This window comes from Hyperoodon ampullatus (assembly GCF_949752795.1).
Source record: "Hyperoodon ampullatus genome assembly, chromosome: X".
Taxonomy (NCBI): Eukaryota; Metazoa; Chordata; class Mammalia; order Artiodactyla; family Ziphiidae; genus Hyperoodon; species Hyperoodon ampullatus.
In genome coordinates, this window is record NC_136913.1 from 253399 (window position 1) to 273633 (window position 20235).

The window sequence follows — 20235 nt, forward strand, 5'->3', positions numbered from 1 at the left end:
CAATAGCCCAACCAATTCTGTGAGGCCAGGCCACCCTGCTACCGAACCAGAGAACTCACTAGACAAGGCATCTCCAGATGGGCGTCTTTCCAGAGCCGGGATTTAAACCTTAACAAGACACAAGCAATCAGAATCCAAAAGCACGTAAGGAGGAAGAGACAGGATTTATGATGAAATGGGATTCATCCAAAGACGCAAGACAGCTTGAGGGAAGAAGAAAAACCACAGGAGCACTCAATACGTGCAGAAAAGCACTGGGCAAATTTCAACACGCCTTCAAGATTTTACACAGTAAAAGGGCTCTCAGCAAACTAGGTTCCTCAACCTGATACAGGACACAGGAGCAGCTGCAGCTCCCACGCTGCGTCTGCGGGGAGCGACACGCCCTGAGGCCGGGGGTTGAGGGCTATGCTGCTCCCACACCCCGAGTCAACGTCCTCACGGAGGCCCAGCCAGCACAGTGAACAAGGCAAGAAAGAGGATACAAGACACGCAGATTACAGAGGAAACGGGGACACTCTCTTTATCTGTAGAGGATGTGATCGTCTATTAGAAACTCCTAAGGAACCTGGAGAAACTGACCTGATGAGTATGTTTCGTCCAAAGTCAACACACAAAAACCAACAGTAGTTCTGTACCCTTCCAGGAACAGCCATAAACTGAAGTAAAATAACGCTACTGACAGGATCATCAGATATGAAACACTGGCTTGTGCCCAAGTATTCATACATTTGATGAAAGATGAACATGACAAAACGGTACTGAGAGAAATTAACGATGACTTAAAGTCTGAGAAATGTCGGGGTCATAACCCAGCAGACTCGATGTTGGAAAGGCGTGGACTGTCCCCACATTCACCCACACACTCAAACGATCACAACCCGAATCCCAGCAGGCTTCTTTCGCAGACGTGGGGAAGGTGATTCTGAAGTTCATGTGGGAATGCAGAGACACCAGAACAGTCTCAGCACTTGAGAATCAGAGAGAAGCAGGAAAATCAGCACTGCCTGAAATGAACACAGCAGTGAAGCTACAGCAGCGGGGCCAGTGCTGTCCTGCTGTGACAGACAACCCGTCACCGACACCCAAGAGCGTCCAGGACAGACTCATGTACAGCGATTCCTGTCGGAAGGAGGTGCCGAGGCAAGTCAGCAGGAGGACGAGGGGCCCAACGAGCGGGTCTGGGGCCACTGGACTCTGTGTGCACAGATGCACCTTCCCTCCTACCCCACGTGTGCCAGTACCCAGCTCAGAGTGGAGCAGAGACCTGAAGCGAAGAGGTACCCGAATCGGCCTTGAGAAGAAAACACAAGAGAAAAATCCTACTGGCCTTGGATTTGCCAACACTTCCCATCAAGGATACAAATGCATAAACCAAGTAGGGAAAAAATCTGAAAACTGGACACAATCAAAATGCAAAACGTTTGCAATTCCAAAGACTGTTACGACAGCAGAAAGACAAGCGAACATGGGGAGAAAACGTCTGCTACACAGCACCTCTGACGAGGGCTTGTATCTAGAATGTATGCAAAGCACATATAACTCAATAGTAAGAAAACACCAGGTTTTTAAATGGGCAAATCATCTGAACAGGCATGTCATCAAAGAAGACATTCAGTGATAAATGGGCACATTTAAAAGATGCTCACCCAGTACTGTCAGTCATTAGAAATGTGCAAATTACAACAAGTTATCTCCATATACCCAAGAGGATAGAGCTGTGGTCTGAATGTTTGTGTCCGCCCCCCACCGCCCCTGCAAAGTTCTTATGTTGAAACTTAATCCCCGAGGTGATGGTGTCAGGAGGTGGAGGCTTTGGGAAGTGAGGAGGTCATGAGGGTGGTGCCCTATGAACGGGATTAGTGTCCTTAGCAAAGGGACTCCAGAAAGCTCCCTCACCGCTTCCTCCGTGCGAGGGCACAGCGAGAAACTTCTGTACCCCAGAGGACAGCCCTCACCAGAACCAGCCCTGCTGACACCTTGATCTCAGACGTCCAGCCTCCAGAACTATGAGGAGTAAACTTCTGTTGTTTATAAGCCACCCGGTCTGCAGGATTTGGTACATCAGCCTGAACCAAGACAAATGGCTACAATTAAAGAGAGAGAAAAGCAAGCGTGCTGAGGATGTGGAGCGACGGGAGCCCACACGTGCTGCTGGGGATGCAAGACGGCGCAGCTGCCGTGGAAATCAGCTGGGTTGTCCCTCGGTAAGTCAAACACAGAATTACCATATGACCTAGCAATTCCACTCCTAGGTATGTGTACACACACACACACCACTGCCCACCCCCTCCCCATAGCCAAAAGAACTGAAAACGGGACCTCACACAAACACTCATACTCAAAAGTTCACAGTAGCACTGCTCACAGCAGCCAAAAGGTGGAAACCACCAAACGCCCATCTATGGATGACTGAATCAGCAGAATAGGGTCCAAGCACCTAATGGAATATGACCCAGCCATGAAAAGGAGTGAAGCCCTGACACAGGCTACCACACGGATGGACCTTGAGGACGTGATGCCAAGTAAAGGAAGGAAGTCAGACACAGGACAATTAGTGTATGGTTCCATTAATATGAAATATTTAGAACAGGCAAATCCACCGAGACAAGCAGCAGATGAGCGGTGTCAGGGGCTGGGGGAGGGGGAATGCAGTGACTGCCAAGGGGCCCAGAGCTGCTTTTGGGGTGATGAGAATGCTCTGGAACTAGACAATGGCAAGGGTCATGCAACACTGTGTATGTAATAAGGGCCTCTAAAGTTTAGAGTTTAGAATGGCTAACATGCTGATAGAGTTTTATGTGAATTTTACCACAATTAAAAAAAATAAGTACCTACTCTGTGATTCTGTTTACATTAAGTTCTAGGAAACACTACTCCATAGTGACAGAAAGTAGACCAGTGGGGGCCTGGGGCTAGGCCAGGATGGACTGGAAAGAAGCCAAGTTTGGGGGATGCTGGAAATGCTTCTCATCTCAATTGTCTGCCTAGCTTCATGGGGATTCACACACATCAAAGCTCACTAAATGGTACACAGTAAACATCTACTGTTTACCTCACATCAGTTATACCTCAAGAGAGCTGCCAAAAAAAGAAAAAGATGCTGATGAGAAACAAACACATAACCAGGGATTGAACATAATCATTAGGGAAATGAGACACAAAGCCACAGTAAGTGACCTCTGCACAGGCACCAGCTCGGCTAAAGTTAAAAAGCGTCAACACCAAGTGCTGACAGCTTACAGAGCAACTGGCGTCTCACACACTGCTGGCTGGACACACATAACGGACAGTCACACTGGAAGACAGTTTTACAGTTTCTTATAAAATTAAAGATATAGTCACCAGATGACCAAGCAATTCAACTCTGCAGCATTTCTTACCTCAGAGAACTTGCAAAGGTGTTGCACAAATCCTGTGTACAGACATACACAACAGCTTTATTCATGAGACAAAACTGGGAACAACCTTTCATCCACCAGTAAACAGATACACCAAGGGACATGTGTGCACAGAATGCTACTCAGCAGTAAATGCTAAGGACAAACATTGACAATTAGGCTGGGTGAAAGAGGCCAGAAAAACCCAAGACAACCCACCACATGATCCCATTCATGTGAAATTCTAGAAAAGGCAAAACAACAGCACCATAGGGCCAGGGAGTGAGGGTGAGATAGGCCAGGACCTGGGACCCTTTGCTGCAGGGCTTGCACATGGACAAACGTCTCCTCCAGCAACAGATAAAAGAAACTACAAGGGACTAAAAATAACTGCACACACGTGCAGCTGGGGCAAATTATGAACAAGACACAAAAAAGTCAGAACCTAACTGTCACTTCTGCGGTGCCAGGAGCAAAAGCAGGGTCCTGCACCCATGATCCCTGTACACGGCACCACCAAAGGGGTGGGCAGATGCCCAAGCCACTCCCTCTGGCCCAACCCACTGATCAAGGAGTCCAAGGGACGTCCCTGGGAATTAGTGTTCCCTACCTTGCCGGTGATGTGGATCCACAGGGGTGAACATTTATCAAATTCCGTCAAACTGTATACTTAGAACTGGGGAGTCTAACTCTGTGTCAATTATATCTCAATAAAGCTGACTGAAAAATAACTGTTCAATTCAAGAAGCTGGAAAAAAGTGACAATAGAAAAAATGTAAGAAAGTAACAAAAATGAAAGCAGAGGTTCATGAAGGAGATGAACAAAAAATTACTCAATGAAGCTGACAGATTCTTATCTGAAAAAATATAAATTAACCTCTAGCATGACTAGTCAAAAGGAATCAGAGCTAAATAACCCTACAAAGACAAAGGGTCAAATGTTCAGATTTGATGTTCTTGGATTGAAAGAATCGATGCTGCCAAAATGAATATACTACCCAAGGCAATCTACAGATTCAATGCAAACCCTATCAATTTACCAATGGCATTTTTCGTAGAACTAGAAGAAAAAATTTTTAAATTTATATGGAAACACAAAGACCCCCAAATAACCAAAGCAATCTTGAGAAAGAAAAACAGAGCTGGAGGAATCAGGCTCCCTGGCTTTGGACTACACTACAAAGCTACAGTAATCATAACAGTATGGTCCTGGCATAAAAACAGACACACGATTCAATGGAACAGGATAGAAAGCCCAGAGACAAACCCATGCACCCATGGTCAATTAACCTATGACAAAGGAGTCAAGAATATACAATGGAGAAAAGACAGTCTCTTCAATAAGTGGTGCTGGGAAAGCTGGACAGCTACATGTAAAAGAAAGAAATTAGAACACTGTGTAATGCCATACACAAAAAAAGCTCAAAATGGATTAAAGACCTAAATGTAAGACCGGATATTATAAAACTCTTAGAGGAAAACAAAGACAGCCACTCTGGCATAAATCACAGCAGTATCTTTTTGGACCTAGCTCCCAGAGTAATGAAAATAAAAACAAAAATAAACAAATGGGACCTAATTAAACTTACAAGCTTTTTCATAGCAAAGGAAACCATCAAAACAAAACAAAAAGACAACACACAGAGTGGGAGAAAACATTTGCAAACGAAGCAACTGACAAAGGATTTATCTCCAAAATATACAAACAGCTCATGCAGCTCAGTATGAAAGAAAACAACGCAATTGAAAACTGGGCAGAAGACCTAAATAGACACTTCTCCGTAGAAGACATACAAATGGACAAAAAGCACATGAAAAGATGCTCAACATCAATAACTATCAGAGAAATGTAAATCAAAACTACAACGAGGTATCACCTCACACTGGTCAGAACGGCAATTGTTAAAAAATGTACAAACAATAAATGCTGGAGAGGGTGTGGAGGAAAGGGAACCCTCCTACTCTGCCAGTGGGAATGAAAGTTGGTGCAGCCACTGTGGAGAACAGTGTGGAGGTTCCTCAGAAACCTAAAAACAGAGTTGCCATGTGATCCAGCTAACCCACTCCAGGGCATATATCCAAAGAAAACCACAATTTGAAAAGATAAACGCACCCCAATGTTCATTACAGCACTATTTACAATAGCCAAGATATGGAAGCAACCTAAACGTCCATCAACAGGTGAACGGATAAAGATGTGGTACATACGTACAATGGAATATGACTCAGCCATCAAAGAGAATGAAATAGTGCCATTTGCAGCAACATGGATGGACTTAGAAATGATCATACTAAGTGAAGTAAGTGAGACACAGAAAAACAAATACCATATGATATCACTTATATGTGGAATCTAAAAAAATGATACAAATGAACTTATTAACAAAACAGAAACAGACTCACAAACTTAGAAAACAAACTTATGGCTACCAAAGGGGAAAGGCAACAGGGAGGGATAAATTAGGGGTTTGGAGTTAACCTATACACCCTACTACATACAAGACAGATAATCAACAAGGACATACTGTATAGCACAGGGAACTCTACTGAATATTGTGTAATAACCTAAGTGGGAAAAAAATTCTGAAAAACAAATAGATATATGTATAAGTGAATCACTTTGTTGTACACCTGAAACTAACACAACATTGTATATCAACTATACTCCAAAAGAAAACAAAAATTTAAAAAGAATCATACAAGAAGATAAGGAAAAGCTTTAGAATAATACATTTATAATCATGCCAAGGATTGTTTTAGAAAAAAACATAAATGACCAAAATCGACCCCAGAAATTAAAACCCTTAATAAAGCAGTAACGTTAAAGGAAATTAAAACTCAAAGAGGAAAATGTGGAGGAAAGAGATCACGGTGGAGGAGGAGAAGGACGAGAAGGACGTGGAACTCACGTCCTCCCACAAATACATGAAAAATCCACCTGCGTGTGGAACAGCTCTCACCGAACACCTACTGCACGCTGGCAGAAGACCTCAGACTTCAGAAAGGGCAAGAAAATCTCCATGGAACCAGGCAGGGCAAAACAAAGAAGAAGAGAAAAAGAGAGAGAGAGAAAGGAATGGGGACAGGACCTGGGCCCCAGGGAGGGAGCTGTGGAAGAGGAAAGGTTCCTGCACCCTGGACAGTGCCCTCGCTGGCAGGGAGATCAGCGTGGACAAAGGAGGAGCTTCAGGGCCTCAGAGAGAGCACAACAGCAGGTCTGCAAAAGGCAACACAGACAGTGACCTGCACATACGGTGCTCACTGCTGCCCTGTGCTCCCCAGACTGAGACACCCGTCCACTGGGGCGGGCGGGGGCTGGGTGCTGAAGCTTGGGCTTCAGAGGTCAGACCCAGGGAGAGGATGGGGGTTGGCCTGCCGATGCAGGGGACACGGGTTTGTGCCCCGGTCCAGGAGGATCCCACATGCCGCTGAGCGGCTGCGCCCGTGAGCCATGGCCGCTGAGCCTGCGCGTCCGGAGCCTGTGCTCCGCAATGGGAGAGGCCACAACAGTGAGAGGCCCGTGTACCACAAAAAAAAAAAAAAAAAAAAAAAAACCTAGGAAAAAATCAATAAGACCAAAAGCTTGTTCTTTGAAAGGGTAACAAACCCAACAAAAATTGACAAACCTCTGGCCAGGCTCACCAAAAAAAGAGAGAAGACTCAAACAAAATAAGAAATGAAAAAGGAGAAATATCAACCAATACCACAGAAATACAAAAAACCATAACAGAATACTATGAACAACTATATGCCAACACATTCGACAACTTAGAAGAGATGGACAACTTTCTAGAAACATAAAACCCACCAAAATTGAATCACAAGAAATAAGATACTTTGAAAGCCTGAAAACTGGAAGTGAAATAGAATCTGTAATAAAAAAAAAAAACTCCATACAAACAAAAGTCCAGGACCAGATGGCTTCACAGGCAAATTCTACCAAACATACAAAGAACTTTTACCAATCCTTCTCAAACTCTTTCAAAAGACTGAAGAGGAGGGAATACCCCAAAGACATTCTATGAAGCCACCATCGACCCAATACCAAAACCAGACACTATCAAAAAAGAAAATTACAGGCTAATACCTTTGATGAACATAGATGTAAAAATTCTCAACAAAATACTAGCAAACCGAATCCAACAACACATAAAAGAGATCATACAACATGACCCAGTGGAACTCATCCCAAGTTCACAAAGATGGTTCAACATATACAAATCGATGTGAAACACCACATCAACAAAAGAAAAGACAAAAACCAGATGATCATCTCAATAGATTCAGAAAAAGCACTTGACAAAATTCAACATCCATTCATGATAAAAACTCCTACCAGAATGGGTATAGAGGAAACATATCTATAAACATAATAGAAGTTATTTATGACAAACCCACAGCTGATATACACTCAATGGGGAAAAGTTAAAAGCCTTCCTGCTAAAATCTGGAACAAGGATGCCCCCTCTCACCACTTCTATTCAACATAGTATTGGAAGTCTTAGCCACAGCAATCAGACAAGAAAGAGAAACAGGTATCCAAATTGGAAGGGAAGAGGTAAACTTGTCACTACGTGCAGATGACATGATACTATATATAGAAAACCCTAAAGAGGCCACACAAAAACTACTAGAACTGATAAACGAATTCAGCAAGGTACCAGGATACAAGATTAACATACAGAAATCAGTTGCATTTCTTTACACTTTAACATACAGAAATCGGATGCATTTCTTTACACTAAAAATGAAAGAGCAGAAAGTGAATGTAAAAAAAAAAACAAAAAAACACCAAAAAACCCCCCAAAAACTAAGGAATAAACCTGACCAAGGAGGTGAAAGACTTGCATGCTGAGAACTACAAAACATTAACAGAGGAAGTTAAAGATGATTCAAAGAAATGGAAAGATATCTCATGCTCCTGGACTGGAAAAATGAATATTGTTTAAATGGCCATACTGCCCAAAGCAATCTACAGATTTAATGCAGTTCCTATCAAATTACCCATGACATTTTTTCACAGAACTAGAACAAATAATCCTAAAATTGATATGGAACCATGGAAGACCCACAATTGCCAAAGCAATCCTGAGGGAAAAAAACAAAGCAGGAGTCATAACCCTCCCAGACTTGACAAAATACTACAAAGCTACAGTAATCAAAATACTGTGGTACTGGCACAAAAACAGACACGTAGATCAGTGGAACAGAATAGAGAGCCCAGAAATAAACCCACGCACCTACAGTCAATTAATCTTCGACAAAGGAGGCAAGAATATACAATGGAAATAAAACACTTTCTTCAAGTGGTGGTGGGAAAGTTGGACAGATGCACGTAAATCAACGAAGTCAGAACACACCCTCACACCATACACAAAAATAAACTAAAAATGCCTCAAAGACTTAAATACAAGACATGACACCATAAAACTCCCAGAAGAGACATAGGCAAAACATTCTCTGACATAAACCGTACCAATGTTTTCTTAGATCAGTCTCCCGAGGCAACAGAAATAAAAACAAAAATAAACAAATGGGACCTAATCACACTTTACAAGCTTATTTTTGCACAGCAAAGGAAACCATGAACAAAATGAAGACAACCTACGGAAGGGGAGAAAATGTTTGCAGAGGATGCAACCGACAGGGAACTGATTTCCAAAATATCCAGCCAGCTCAGCGACTCAACAACAAAAAAACACCCAATCAAAAAATGGGCGGAGAACGTAAATCGACATTTCTCCAAAGAAGACAGATGGCCAACAGGCACATGAAAAGATGCTGAACATCGCTAGTTATCAGAGAAATACAAATCAAAACTACAATGAGATACCACCTCACACTGGTCAGAAGGGCCATCATTAAAAAGCCTACAAATAACAAGTGCTGGAGAAGGTGTGGAGAAAAGGGAAACCTCCTACACTGTTGGTGGGAACGTAAAGCTGGTGCAGCCACTACGGAAAACAGTGTGGAGGTTCCTCAGAAAACTAAAAATAGAGTTACCATATGTTCCAGCAACCCCACTCCTGGGCATATATCTGGAGAAAACTACAATTCAAAAAGATATATGCATCCCTATGTTCACAGCAGCACTATTCACAACAGCCAAGACATGGAAGCAACCTAAATGTCCAGAGACAGAGGAATGGATAAAGAAGATGTGGTACATATATACACTGGAACATTACTCAGCCATAAAAAAAGAATGAAATAATGCCATTTGCAGCAACATGCATGGACCTGGAGATGATCATACTAAGTGAAGTATGTCAGACAGAGAAAAACAAGTATCATATGATAACGTAAATATACGTGGACTCTCAAAAATGATACAAATGAACTTATTGACAAAACAGAAACAGACTCACAGACATAGAGAACAGACTTTGGTTGCCAAGGGGAAGAGGGGTGGGGGAGGGATGGATTGAGAGCTTGGGATTAGCAGACGCAAACTAGTATCAGGTTGGCCAAAAGGTTTGTTTGGTTTTTCTTTGTAAGATGGCTCTAGTAGCACTTAGTTGTCTTTAACTTCATTCAAAACAATTTTGTTAGACTGTATGTGACAGCTGTCATACCAGCATGCATTTAAAAAAAGACTTATCAAAATTGGTTAAATTTTTGTGTAGCCATTTTAATACTGAGGATGGGAGAAAAAAAGCAACATTTTCAGTATATTATGCTTTATTATTCCAAGAAAGGTAAAAATGCAACCGAAACGCAAAAAAAACGATTTGTGCAGTGTATGGAGAAGGTGCCATGACTGATCGAACGTGTCAATAGTGGTCTGCAAAGTGTCGTGCCGGAGATTTCTCGCTGGACGATGCTCCACGCTCGGGTAGACCAGTTGAAGTTGGTAACAATCAAATCCAGACGTTAACTGAGAACAGTCAATGTTACACCACGTGGGAGACAGCCGACATACTCACAATATCCAGATCAAGTGCTGGAAATCATGTGCACCAGCTTGGTGATGTGAACCGCTTTGATGTCTGGGTTCCACTTAAGCGAAAAAAACCTTCTTGACCGTATTGCTGCATGAGACTCTCTATTGAAACATCATGAAAACGTTCCATTTTTAAAACAAATTGTGACAGGTGATGAAAAGTGGATACTGTACAATAATGTGGAATGGAAGAGATTGTGGAGCAAGAGAAATGAACCACCACCAACCACACCAAAGGCCGGTCTTCATCCAAAGAAGGTGATGCTGTGTATATGGTGGGGTTGGAAGGGAGTCCTCTATTATGAGCTCCTTCTGGAAAACCAAATGATTAATTCCAACAAGTGCTGCTCCCAATGAGACCAACTGAAAGTGGCACTCGATGAAAAGCGTCCAGAATCAGTCAACAGAAAACGCATAATCTTCCATCAGGATAACACAAGACCGCATGTTTCTTTGATGACCAGGCAGAAACTGTTAGAGCTTGGCTGGGAAGTTCTGATTCATCCACCGTATTCACCAGACATCACACCTTTGGATTTCATTTATTTAGGCCTTCACAAAATTCTCTTAATGGAAACAATTTCAATTCCCTGGAAGACGGTAAAAGGCACCTGGAACAGTTCTTTGCTCAAAAACATAAAAGGGGGCTTCCCTGGTGGCGCAGTGGTTGAGAGTCCGCCTGCCGATGCAGGGGACACGGGTTCATGCCCCGGTCCGGGAAGATCCCACATGCCGCGGAGCGGCTGGGCCCGTGAGCCATGGCTGCTGAGCCTGCACGTCCGGAGCCTGTGCTCCACAACGGGAAAGGCCACAACAGTGAGAGGCCCGCATACCACACACACAAAAATAAATAAATAAATAAAATAAAAGGTTTTGGGAAGATGGAATTATGAAGTTGCCTGAAAAATGGCAGATGGTAGTGGAGCAAAAGGGTGACTACGTTGTTCAATAAAGTTCTTGGTGAAAATGAAAAATGTGTCTTTTATTTTTTACTTAAAAACCGAAGGCATATATATATACAATGGAATATTACTCAGCCATAAAAAGGAACGAAAATGGGTCATTTGTAGAGACAGGGATGGACCTAGAGACTGTCATAAAGACCGAAGTCAGAAAAAGAAAAACAAATATTGTATATTAAGGCATATTTGTGGAATCTAGAAAAATGGTACAGATAAACTGGTTTGTAAGGCAGAAATAAGAGACACAGATGTAGAGAACAAACATATGGACACCACGGTGGGGAAGCAGGCGTGAGATGAACTGGGAGATTGGGATTAACATATATACACTAAGCTGTATAAGACAGATGACTAATAAGAACCTGCTGTATAGCACAGGGAACGCCATTTCAGTGTACGGTAGACACTAACAGAACATTGTAAAATAACTCTACCCCAATTAAAAATAAGTTGTAAGTATGTGAGGTTATGGATGTGCTAACTAACATTACTGTGGTAATCATTTTGCAATAAATACATCTATTGAATCACTATGCTGTACACCTTACACTTACACAATGTTGTACGTCAATAAACTCAATAAAGCTTACACAATGTTGTATGTCAATAATCTCAATAAAGCTAGAAATAAATAAATAAATAAATAAATAAGTACAAAACCCAAAACCGAAGTCACTTTTTGGCCAATCCAATACATATAGAATGGATAAACAACAAGGTCTTACTGTATAACACAGGGAACTATATTCAATATCCTGTAATAAAGCATAATGAAAAAGAATATACAAAAGAATGTGTGTACCTGTATAACTGAATCACTTTGCTGTACAGCAAAAATTAACACAACAATGTAAAACAACTTTACTTTAATATTAAAAAAGTGGGAAAAAAAGTGAAAAAAATCACCCAGATAATGGGAGAAAATATTTGCACACTATATATACCCGATAAGGGATTCTATCTAGACTGTGTAAAGAACTCTTACAATTCAACAATAAAATGACTAATACCTCAACTGAAAAAATAGTCAAAGGATCTGAAGAGACGTTTTTCCAAAGAAGACACAGAAATAGCCAATAAGCACATGAACAGAGGCTTAACATTAATCATGAAGGAAATGCAACTCCAAACCACAAGGAGGCACCGCTTCACACACACTGGGATAGGATGGTCTACAATCAAAAAGACAGGCCACAAGTGCTGGCGAGGATGTGAATACACGGGGGCCCTCACACGGCGCCGGTGGGTGGGAAAGTAAAGTGGGGCCGCTGCTTCGGAAAACAGTCTCCTAGTTCCTCAGACAGTTAAATAGTGTTACCGTCCAACCCAGCAATTCACTCCTAAGTATCTACCCAAGAGAAACGCAAACATGTCCGTCTACACAAAAACTTGTAGCACCTGAATGTTCACAGCAGCACCACTCACAAGAGCCAAAAGGTGGAACAACCCAAGTGTCCACGAAAGGATGAATGAATAAATATGTAAAGGAATATTAAAAGGAGTGAAGGGACTTCCCTGGTGGCGCAGTGGTTAAGAATCCGCCTGCCAGTGCAGGAGACGTGGGTTCGAGCCCTGGTCCGGGAAGATCCCACATGCCGCGGAGCAACGAAGCCAGTGTGCCACAACTACTGAGCCTGCGAACCTAGGGCCTGTGCTCCGCAACAACAGAAGCCGCAACGAAGAGTAGTCCCCGCTCGCCGCAAGTAGAGAAAGCCCGCGTGCAGCAACGAATACCTAACACGGCCAAAAATAAATAAATTTATCAAAAAGGAGTGAAGCACGGGCTACAGTGTGGACGAACCTTGAACACATGATGCTCAGTGAGAGAAGCCAGACAAAGGACACACAGTGTGTGATTCCACTTAGAGGAAACGTCCAGAACAGGCAAATCCACAGAGACAGAAGGTAGATTAGTGGCTCCCTAGGGATGGGGGGAAGGGGATGGGGGGATGACAGCCAAAGGGTATAAGGTTTCTTTCTGCGGTGATAAGAATTAACTGTAGTGATGGTTGCACAACTCTGTGAATACACTAAAAACTACTGAGTTGTATACTTTAAATGGGTGAATTGTGTGGCATGTGAATTACATCTCAAAAAAGCTGTTAGAAAAAGAAGAGAAGGCAACTGCTGAAAACTGAAAGCAAAAGGGAGCACATGAATTTATTCAGCAAACAGAACAGGAGAACTTTTCAGAATGCACATAACGGACAGAGGATCAGCCACCAGGACTTAGAAATTTTACAGGCGGAGAGGGAGAATGAAAAAAGAGAACTCACCCCAGCAGCACCAGGGGCAAAGGAGAGGCACAAGCAACCCACTGAAGAAACCTAACGATGAATTCAGAAGCACTTTGTAAAAGCAGCCTGACCCACGGGGGACCGGGAGGTACAAACTCAAACACCCAGGAAATGCCTGCGCGCAGCTGCCAACGACACAGAGAGCTGGGGGGCTGGGTGCGCGGGAACCTCCCACGGGGGCACAACTCCACTAGGCAACCTGGGGCATCTCATGGAGGTGAGGGTGAGGACTGTCCTCTGTCCAGCAAGCCCACCCCCAGGGTGAGACACCAGAGGGACTACGTGGAACCCAGGTCCCTCGCCATAGGCAGACAGCCAGCCATCGGGGATGGATGAGTACACCGTGGTGTGTTCCCACAACAGAGGGTGCAGCAACCAAACTCACTGGGCGTCCACACGCGGGACCCTGACACACACCGTTGGAAGGAAACACCGATATTGATCAGGGATGCGCACGGCGTGAGAACACCTGGGTTAAGTTTAAAACCCCACACACGGTGTTGCTCCATGCGGACTATGGGTCCACATGCGTCCGCCCAGAACACCACCATCCTGCACAGCAGAGACACAGAGCCCCTGGGCAGGGTCCCTCCAAGCTGCCCACACCTGGGAGGACGGCACACAGACACGCCCGAGGACAAAGCGTAGCACGAACCCCTCTGTGCCTCAGGTCGCTAAGGACCGAAGTAAGCGGGACGCAGGCGAGGTGAGCTCACGCGTGGCCACGACGCAGGGGGGCCGCGGGCCATGGCCCCGCGCGCGGACACCCACCTTGGCCACTCTGCCCATGTCCCCCATGGTGGCCCTCTCGTGCGGGAACTGGGCGAAAGTCCTCTCGATCTTGGCGATGCTGGCGTCTACGTTGACGGTGTCCTGCGGGCGGCCTCGGGGGAAGTAGAACGTGGGGATGCTCAGGCTGGCGGCGGGCGGCAGGGGCTGCTCCTTCCTCGTCTGCACCTGAGAGAGAGAGCGGTGAGGACCCAGCACGGCGAGCACCTGCTGCCCGCCGGTGCGCACTGAGCAGGCGCGGGCTGGACCAGAGCAGCTGCCCGGAGCCCAGCGAACCCGACTGTGGACAGAACGCCCAGACCATCGCCGGGCTGACTGCAGACACGGGAGGTGACGCGGCCCGTGGCGGAGCGCCACACACACAGCCCTGCTTCGCCCGATCCTGCCTCGGGCGTGACCCCTCAGGACAAGGACAGCTGCTGAGAGAACCTGCCCTCCTGCCTCCTGGGAGGTCAAGGTCGGCACAGGCGGGCTGTCCCCTCGTTTGCGTCTCGCGCCTGGAACCGCCTGTCCCCACACCGTCCTTCCCTGTGGATGGGATGTGAGGCCAGCGCCGTGGCCGGGCACGGCCCTCAGAAAGCACCGCAGCCCCGAGGGCTCGGCGTCCTGGCACAGGGAGCAGCCGGGAGCCATCCTGGAGCGCACACTGCGCCTTCCAGACGGCAGCGTCAGGATGTCTGCCCGGTGGCCGGCGGGGTGACCTGTGAGCTCAGTGCAGTCACAGGTCAGAAGCGTGCACCACGCATGCAGAGGAGGGCTGCGTTCGCCAACGCCCCTGAGTAGACGGGACCAGCCAGCGGAACCACTCAGGAAGCACCTGCCGGGAGTGGACGCGCTGGGACTGGGCAGGTCTGGGGAGGCCCGGAGGGTGGCCGCACTCGGTGAGGCGTGCTGTCCCTGGACTGTGGGACACTGTCCCCCTGCAGGATGTGCAGTGTCCCTCTGCACTGACCCGGGAAGGCCTCCTGGGTGCCAGAAACAGCTGCCCCGAGTCACGGCCCGTAATGCCCACGGAGACTCACGCATCCGGGCGTCCCTGACGGGCAGGGACGGGGAAGCACGGCCCGCCTCCTAGACACACCCCAGGTTCCCTGGGGACACGAGGACACACCCTGGATTCCCTGGGGACACGAGGACGCACCCCCGGGTTCCCTGCGGCTGGGGACACGAGGACGCACCGTGACGCAACAGGAAGAGCCCAGGGTCCTGGTGGGAAGCGCTGGAGCAAGGGAGGAGCACCCAAGGCCTCAGGCCACGGGACCGGTGGGGGATGGGGAGTGACCAGGTGTTCCGGAGAGGGGACGGCGAGGGGTACGCGCCCGCCAGCAAGGTCTGGGAAACTCAGAGCACACAGGGCACTACGGACACACGGAGCCCACGGCCCCTGGGCATCCAGAGACACACGCGGAAAAGCAGATGGAAGGCAAACGCAGGAGAGGGGGCTCACAGGCAGCACTGCCCGGCCAGGGGTGGTTACATCCAGGGGGTTGGAGCGGGCAGCCAGGCCCGCACAGCCGAGGACAGGGCGCGGTGGCGGTCTGCTCACGGCGGGGTGCCCCCGTCCCAGCTGCCCCGACCAGGCACACACAGCACAGATCCACGCCCACAAGTGCCAGGGGCCCCGCCACCAGCCTGCAGCCGAGGCGCAGCACACGGCCTTCAGGAGTCACGCCGTGCACTGATGCTAACGTTGTGAGTGGACGTCACCCCTACAGCCTACGACCCAGACTGCTTCTCCACCCGCAACACAGCAGGAGACGGCAGGCACCCCCCTCGGTCACACCTCGAGACCTCCTGCAACCCCTCGGTCACATCAGGGACCTCCCGCGACCCCTCGATCACACCTCGGGACCTCCCGCGACTCCTCGGGACCTCCCGCGACCCCTCGGTCACATCAGGGACCTCCTGCGTTCCCTAGGTCACACCTCGGGACGTTCCGCGACCCCTCGGTCACATCAGGGACCTCCCGCGTCCCCTGGGTCACACCTCGGGACGTCCCGCGACCCCTTGGTCACATCAGCGACCTCCCGCGTCCCCTGGGTCACACCTCGGCACGTCCCGTGACCCTTCGCTCACATCAGGGACCTCCCATGTCCCCTGGGTCACACCTCGGGACGTCCCGCGACCCCTTGGTCACATCAGCGACCTCCCGCGTCCCCTGGGTCACACCTCGGGATGTCCCGCGACCCCTCGGTCACATCAGGGGCCTCCCATGTCCCCTGGGTCACACCTCGGGACGTCCTGCGACCCCTCGGTCACATCAGGGACATCCCGCGTCCCCTCGGTCACACCTCGGGACGTCCCATGTCCCGTCAGCCACATAGGGGATGTCCCGCGTCCCCTTCCGTCACATCGCGGATGCCCCATGTCTCCTGTGTTTCCTAAGGCCCCAGCTGACGAGGCAGCTGTTCGGTGCTCAATGACCTTGCACGGGGCAGTGACCTTGCACGGGGCGGTGACCTTGCACGGGGCGGTGACCATACCGAGAAGAGGTGGAGCCCTCATGAGTCAGCCGTACCAGGTCCGTGTGGCAGCCTGGGGACACTGGGCGACGAGCTCTGTGATCACCACGGGGCCAACATAATCCTGAGGGGCTGCGTGCAGACTTGGCTCAGTCCTGAGAGACGAGGGGAGAGCTGGGAGGTGCACGGAGGGGAAGGAGAGGAACAGCAGGCGGCCCTGAGGGCCGGCACGGCCACGGGCTGGGGCAGCGACAGCACGGGCATGGGGTGGGGGGACGGCAGGAAGCGGGAGGACAGGCCCCAGGGGAGCCCCTGCCCCGGGAGGGGCCGCGGGACGCCTCGTCCCACGTTCCATTCGGACTCGGCCCTGTCGGCGCCCAGGGACAGAGGCTGACCCCCTCCTCCCAGCCCTAGGACGTCCTGGCTCCGGGATTTGGTTTCGCGGCAGAGCTGCTGGGCTGTGATGCCCGCCTACGGTGGCAAAGAACAGCCGCGGGGGAAGCGAGACCCAGCGCCGGCCCTGCGGACGGAGAGATTCGAGGGTTCACGCGTCTCCTGGGGATGCCAGGCTTCACCTGGGGAAGGTTTCCCCCGGGCTCACTCCTCTGGGCGGGTTCAGTTTTCCCCAGTTTGCCTCGCCTCTGTGTGGAGGGCAGGATGGAGCGCAGGCCCCACGTCCTGGCTGTCACCTGTAGCAGCTCACGGCTCACGCCTGCGGAAAGGGCTGCTGGCTTGCACGAACGCCTCTGGCATCCTCCCCGGCACGGCGGCGCTCAGCGCCGGGTGCCACCATCGCCCATCCCTGAAGCAGCCGGGCCGGCTGGTCCCAGGGCAGGTATCCCCACCTGCCAGGCCACGGCCGCAGACACACACAGACGAGGTGCCGCTCAACATGCGCTCTTTTCTCCGCTGTCAGGACGGGGACGCCGCCCTCCCCAGCCACCCGGGAAGCGAAGGGAAATGCAGCCGCCAGGGACACGGCGGAGCAGAGTGGAGCCTCCTGAGAGCAGTGAGCTCTCCCCACGCCCCCAGCTCCACGGCGCCTGCCCCACGGTCAGCTTGTAGACCCCTCCCGGGAGAACTGGGCTCGGGCAGGAAGCGACGCGCTCCCAAATGGAAGGTCTGAATTGCAGGACGGAACGAAGGGAAAGGAACGTGGTGCCGACCTGGGTACGTCCACGCACGCGCCCTCCACACACATCGGTGAGAAGAATAGTGTTTTACCTCCTCTTTAAAGACTCTCAGGACAACAACGTGAAACGGGAGGGGGCCGGCGTTGAAGGGCTTGACGGTTCTGAGTTCGAGGGTGAAGATGCTGACTCTGTACCTAGAGAAACGAAGTCACTGCCTTGTAAGATGAGCAGTAAGCTAGTATTAACTACTCCGGCGAGGAAAAGATAAAAAAGAGGGAAAGGAGAGCATGAACAGAAACATAAATAAGTGTGAAAATAAATCAGAACGGATTCATAGTCCTTATAAAAGAAAATGGATGAAATGTTCCAATTAAAAAACAAAGATCAGATGGAAAAAAGAAAGAGTGACTTACAGGAAACACATGTAAGATATAAGGACACAGAGGTTGAAAACTTTTAACAAGTGGAAAAAGATACAGCAGCCAACAGTGACAAAAAGAAGGCTGGCATCGCCATATTCACGCCCAGATAGGGCTGAAGGTCTGGATGTGACAGAGAGAGATGGTCAGGACACCACGCTGGGCGTCCATCACGGGAAGCTCTGCCGACCCGCAGCTGACCAGTGCCCCAGCACAGCCTCGGCGCCGACCAAGCCAAGGTGCTGGGGAAATGCAGGGACGCGGCACAGAGGCAGGCCAGGCCTGCTCCCCCGCCACCCCTGACGGACCACCGGATGACGGAAAAACAAACAGCTGGGCACGGACACGGGAGATTTTTCAGTGTAATCTCTGGGCCATAAATAGAGCGCGGCTGGCACAGCTGCAGGACACGCGTTCTTTTCCAGCACACGTGGCGCTGTTGGGAGCCGGCCACCTCCAGGCCCCGAACAGGCCTTAGCAGAGCCTGAGGGGACCACGGGGGCTGTTTCCTGAGCTACCGGCGGCCAGGCTGGACATCCACAATGAAAGCGGACGTCGCACAAATACGTGTGTGTGTGTGTGTGTGAGACAGACAGACAGACAGGGAGGATTCTCAAGCAGGGCTGACGCCTCTCAGAAGCCAACACAGCAGGTGGGGCACTCGGCTCCCAGAGCAGGGCAGCTTCCCTCCCAGCGACACGCCTGACACCCGCCTCCCGGCTGTCACCCGGGCACCGGTCAAGATGACACCTGCTCGCAAGAGCTATTTCTGTCGCCGGCACGGCCACCAGCGCAGCCTGACTCATCACGATTCCAGACAGCACGGAGACGCCCGGGGCCCCCAGAACACAGGAGGGCTGAAAACTCGGCCTCATGGGAAAGCACGGCCATCCCTGCGCAGCGGCAGGGGCCCCGGGAGGTGGGCCCGCACAAGTGCGCGCCCAGGCCAGCCTTCTCTAAACGCAGCCTCGCACGGCCAGCGCCCCCTCGGGCAGACACACGCTGGGGCGGCGGAAACGACCGCGGCTCCGACTCTGCCAGGGCAGGATGCAGGGCGAGCGTGGCACAGCCCGGGGGCAGCAGCCAGCGGGCCGGCCCCATCAGAGCTGAGACCCAGAGGCAGCGGCCGAGCCTGGCGGGCGGCGCAGGGACAAGGGCGGGCACAGCGCCCATCAGAGTCCACCGCCGGGCTGGGAGGCCGTGCAGGCCAGAGCTGCTTCTCTTCCGACCCCAGGGCCCCTCTCCACCGGCTGGCGGCAGGCTCCCCAGCTAGACCTGCCAACGGCCCGCTGGACGGACAGGAAGAGTCCAGCTGTGAAAGTTTAAAGCAGAGGCGCCAACCAAAACAAAGATGAGAACGGCTGGCCCTGCGCGTGGGTTTGTTCAAAAGTCCTCTAGCCACCACAGGAGAGGGACCGGCGTCGAGGGGCCACATGAGCCACGGAGGTTTCCAGGGGAGAAAAGGCGGCTGGAGAGCAAACTCTCAGACCCACGAAGCGCTGGGCCGAGCAGGGCGGCTGCCGTGAGGGGACAGGCTGGGGCTCCACGTCCACGAGGCAGGGGCCTGAGACGTTGGCTGGGTCTGCACCCCCAGCCAGAGGACGCTGGGGCCCACAGGGCCGGAAGGCAGGGCTGGGGGCGTGGATGGGACGGGGGGCGGCGTGAGGGGTCACATCTGTGGGCTCAGGGACCTGGGGGCCCACATCCAACCCCTAGGTACTGGGAGCATGGATCAAGGGGTTACTCAGGGCCCACCCTGCGCAGCGCTGTGACCCCGTGCGGTGTCCGGAGACGATCAGAGTCCCCAGACTAGGCTGTCACCGTGTGGAGGAGAGGTCAGGTCAACACCC

General features: G+C 50.0%; 1 protein-coding gene across 1 annotated transcript in view; it reads right to left on the reverse strand.

The window, feature by feature from the left end:
• Positions 1-20235, reverse strand: part of PPP2R3B (protein phosphatase 2 regulatory subunit B''beta) — a 56761-nt gene that overhangs the window by 21081 nt on the left and 15445 nt on the right. Inside the window, exon 2 of the mRNA XM_079727921.1 lies at positions 14354-14539. Coding sequence (XP_079584047.1) covers positions 14354-14539 — 186 coding nt within the window. The remainder of the gene's footprint in view (positions 1-14353; positions 14540-20235) is intronic.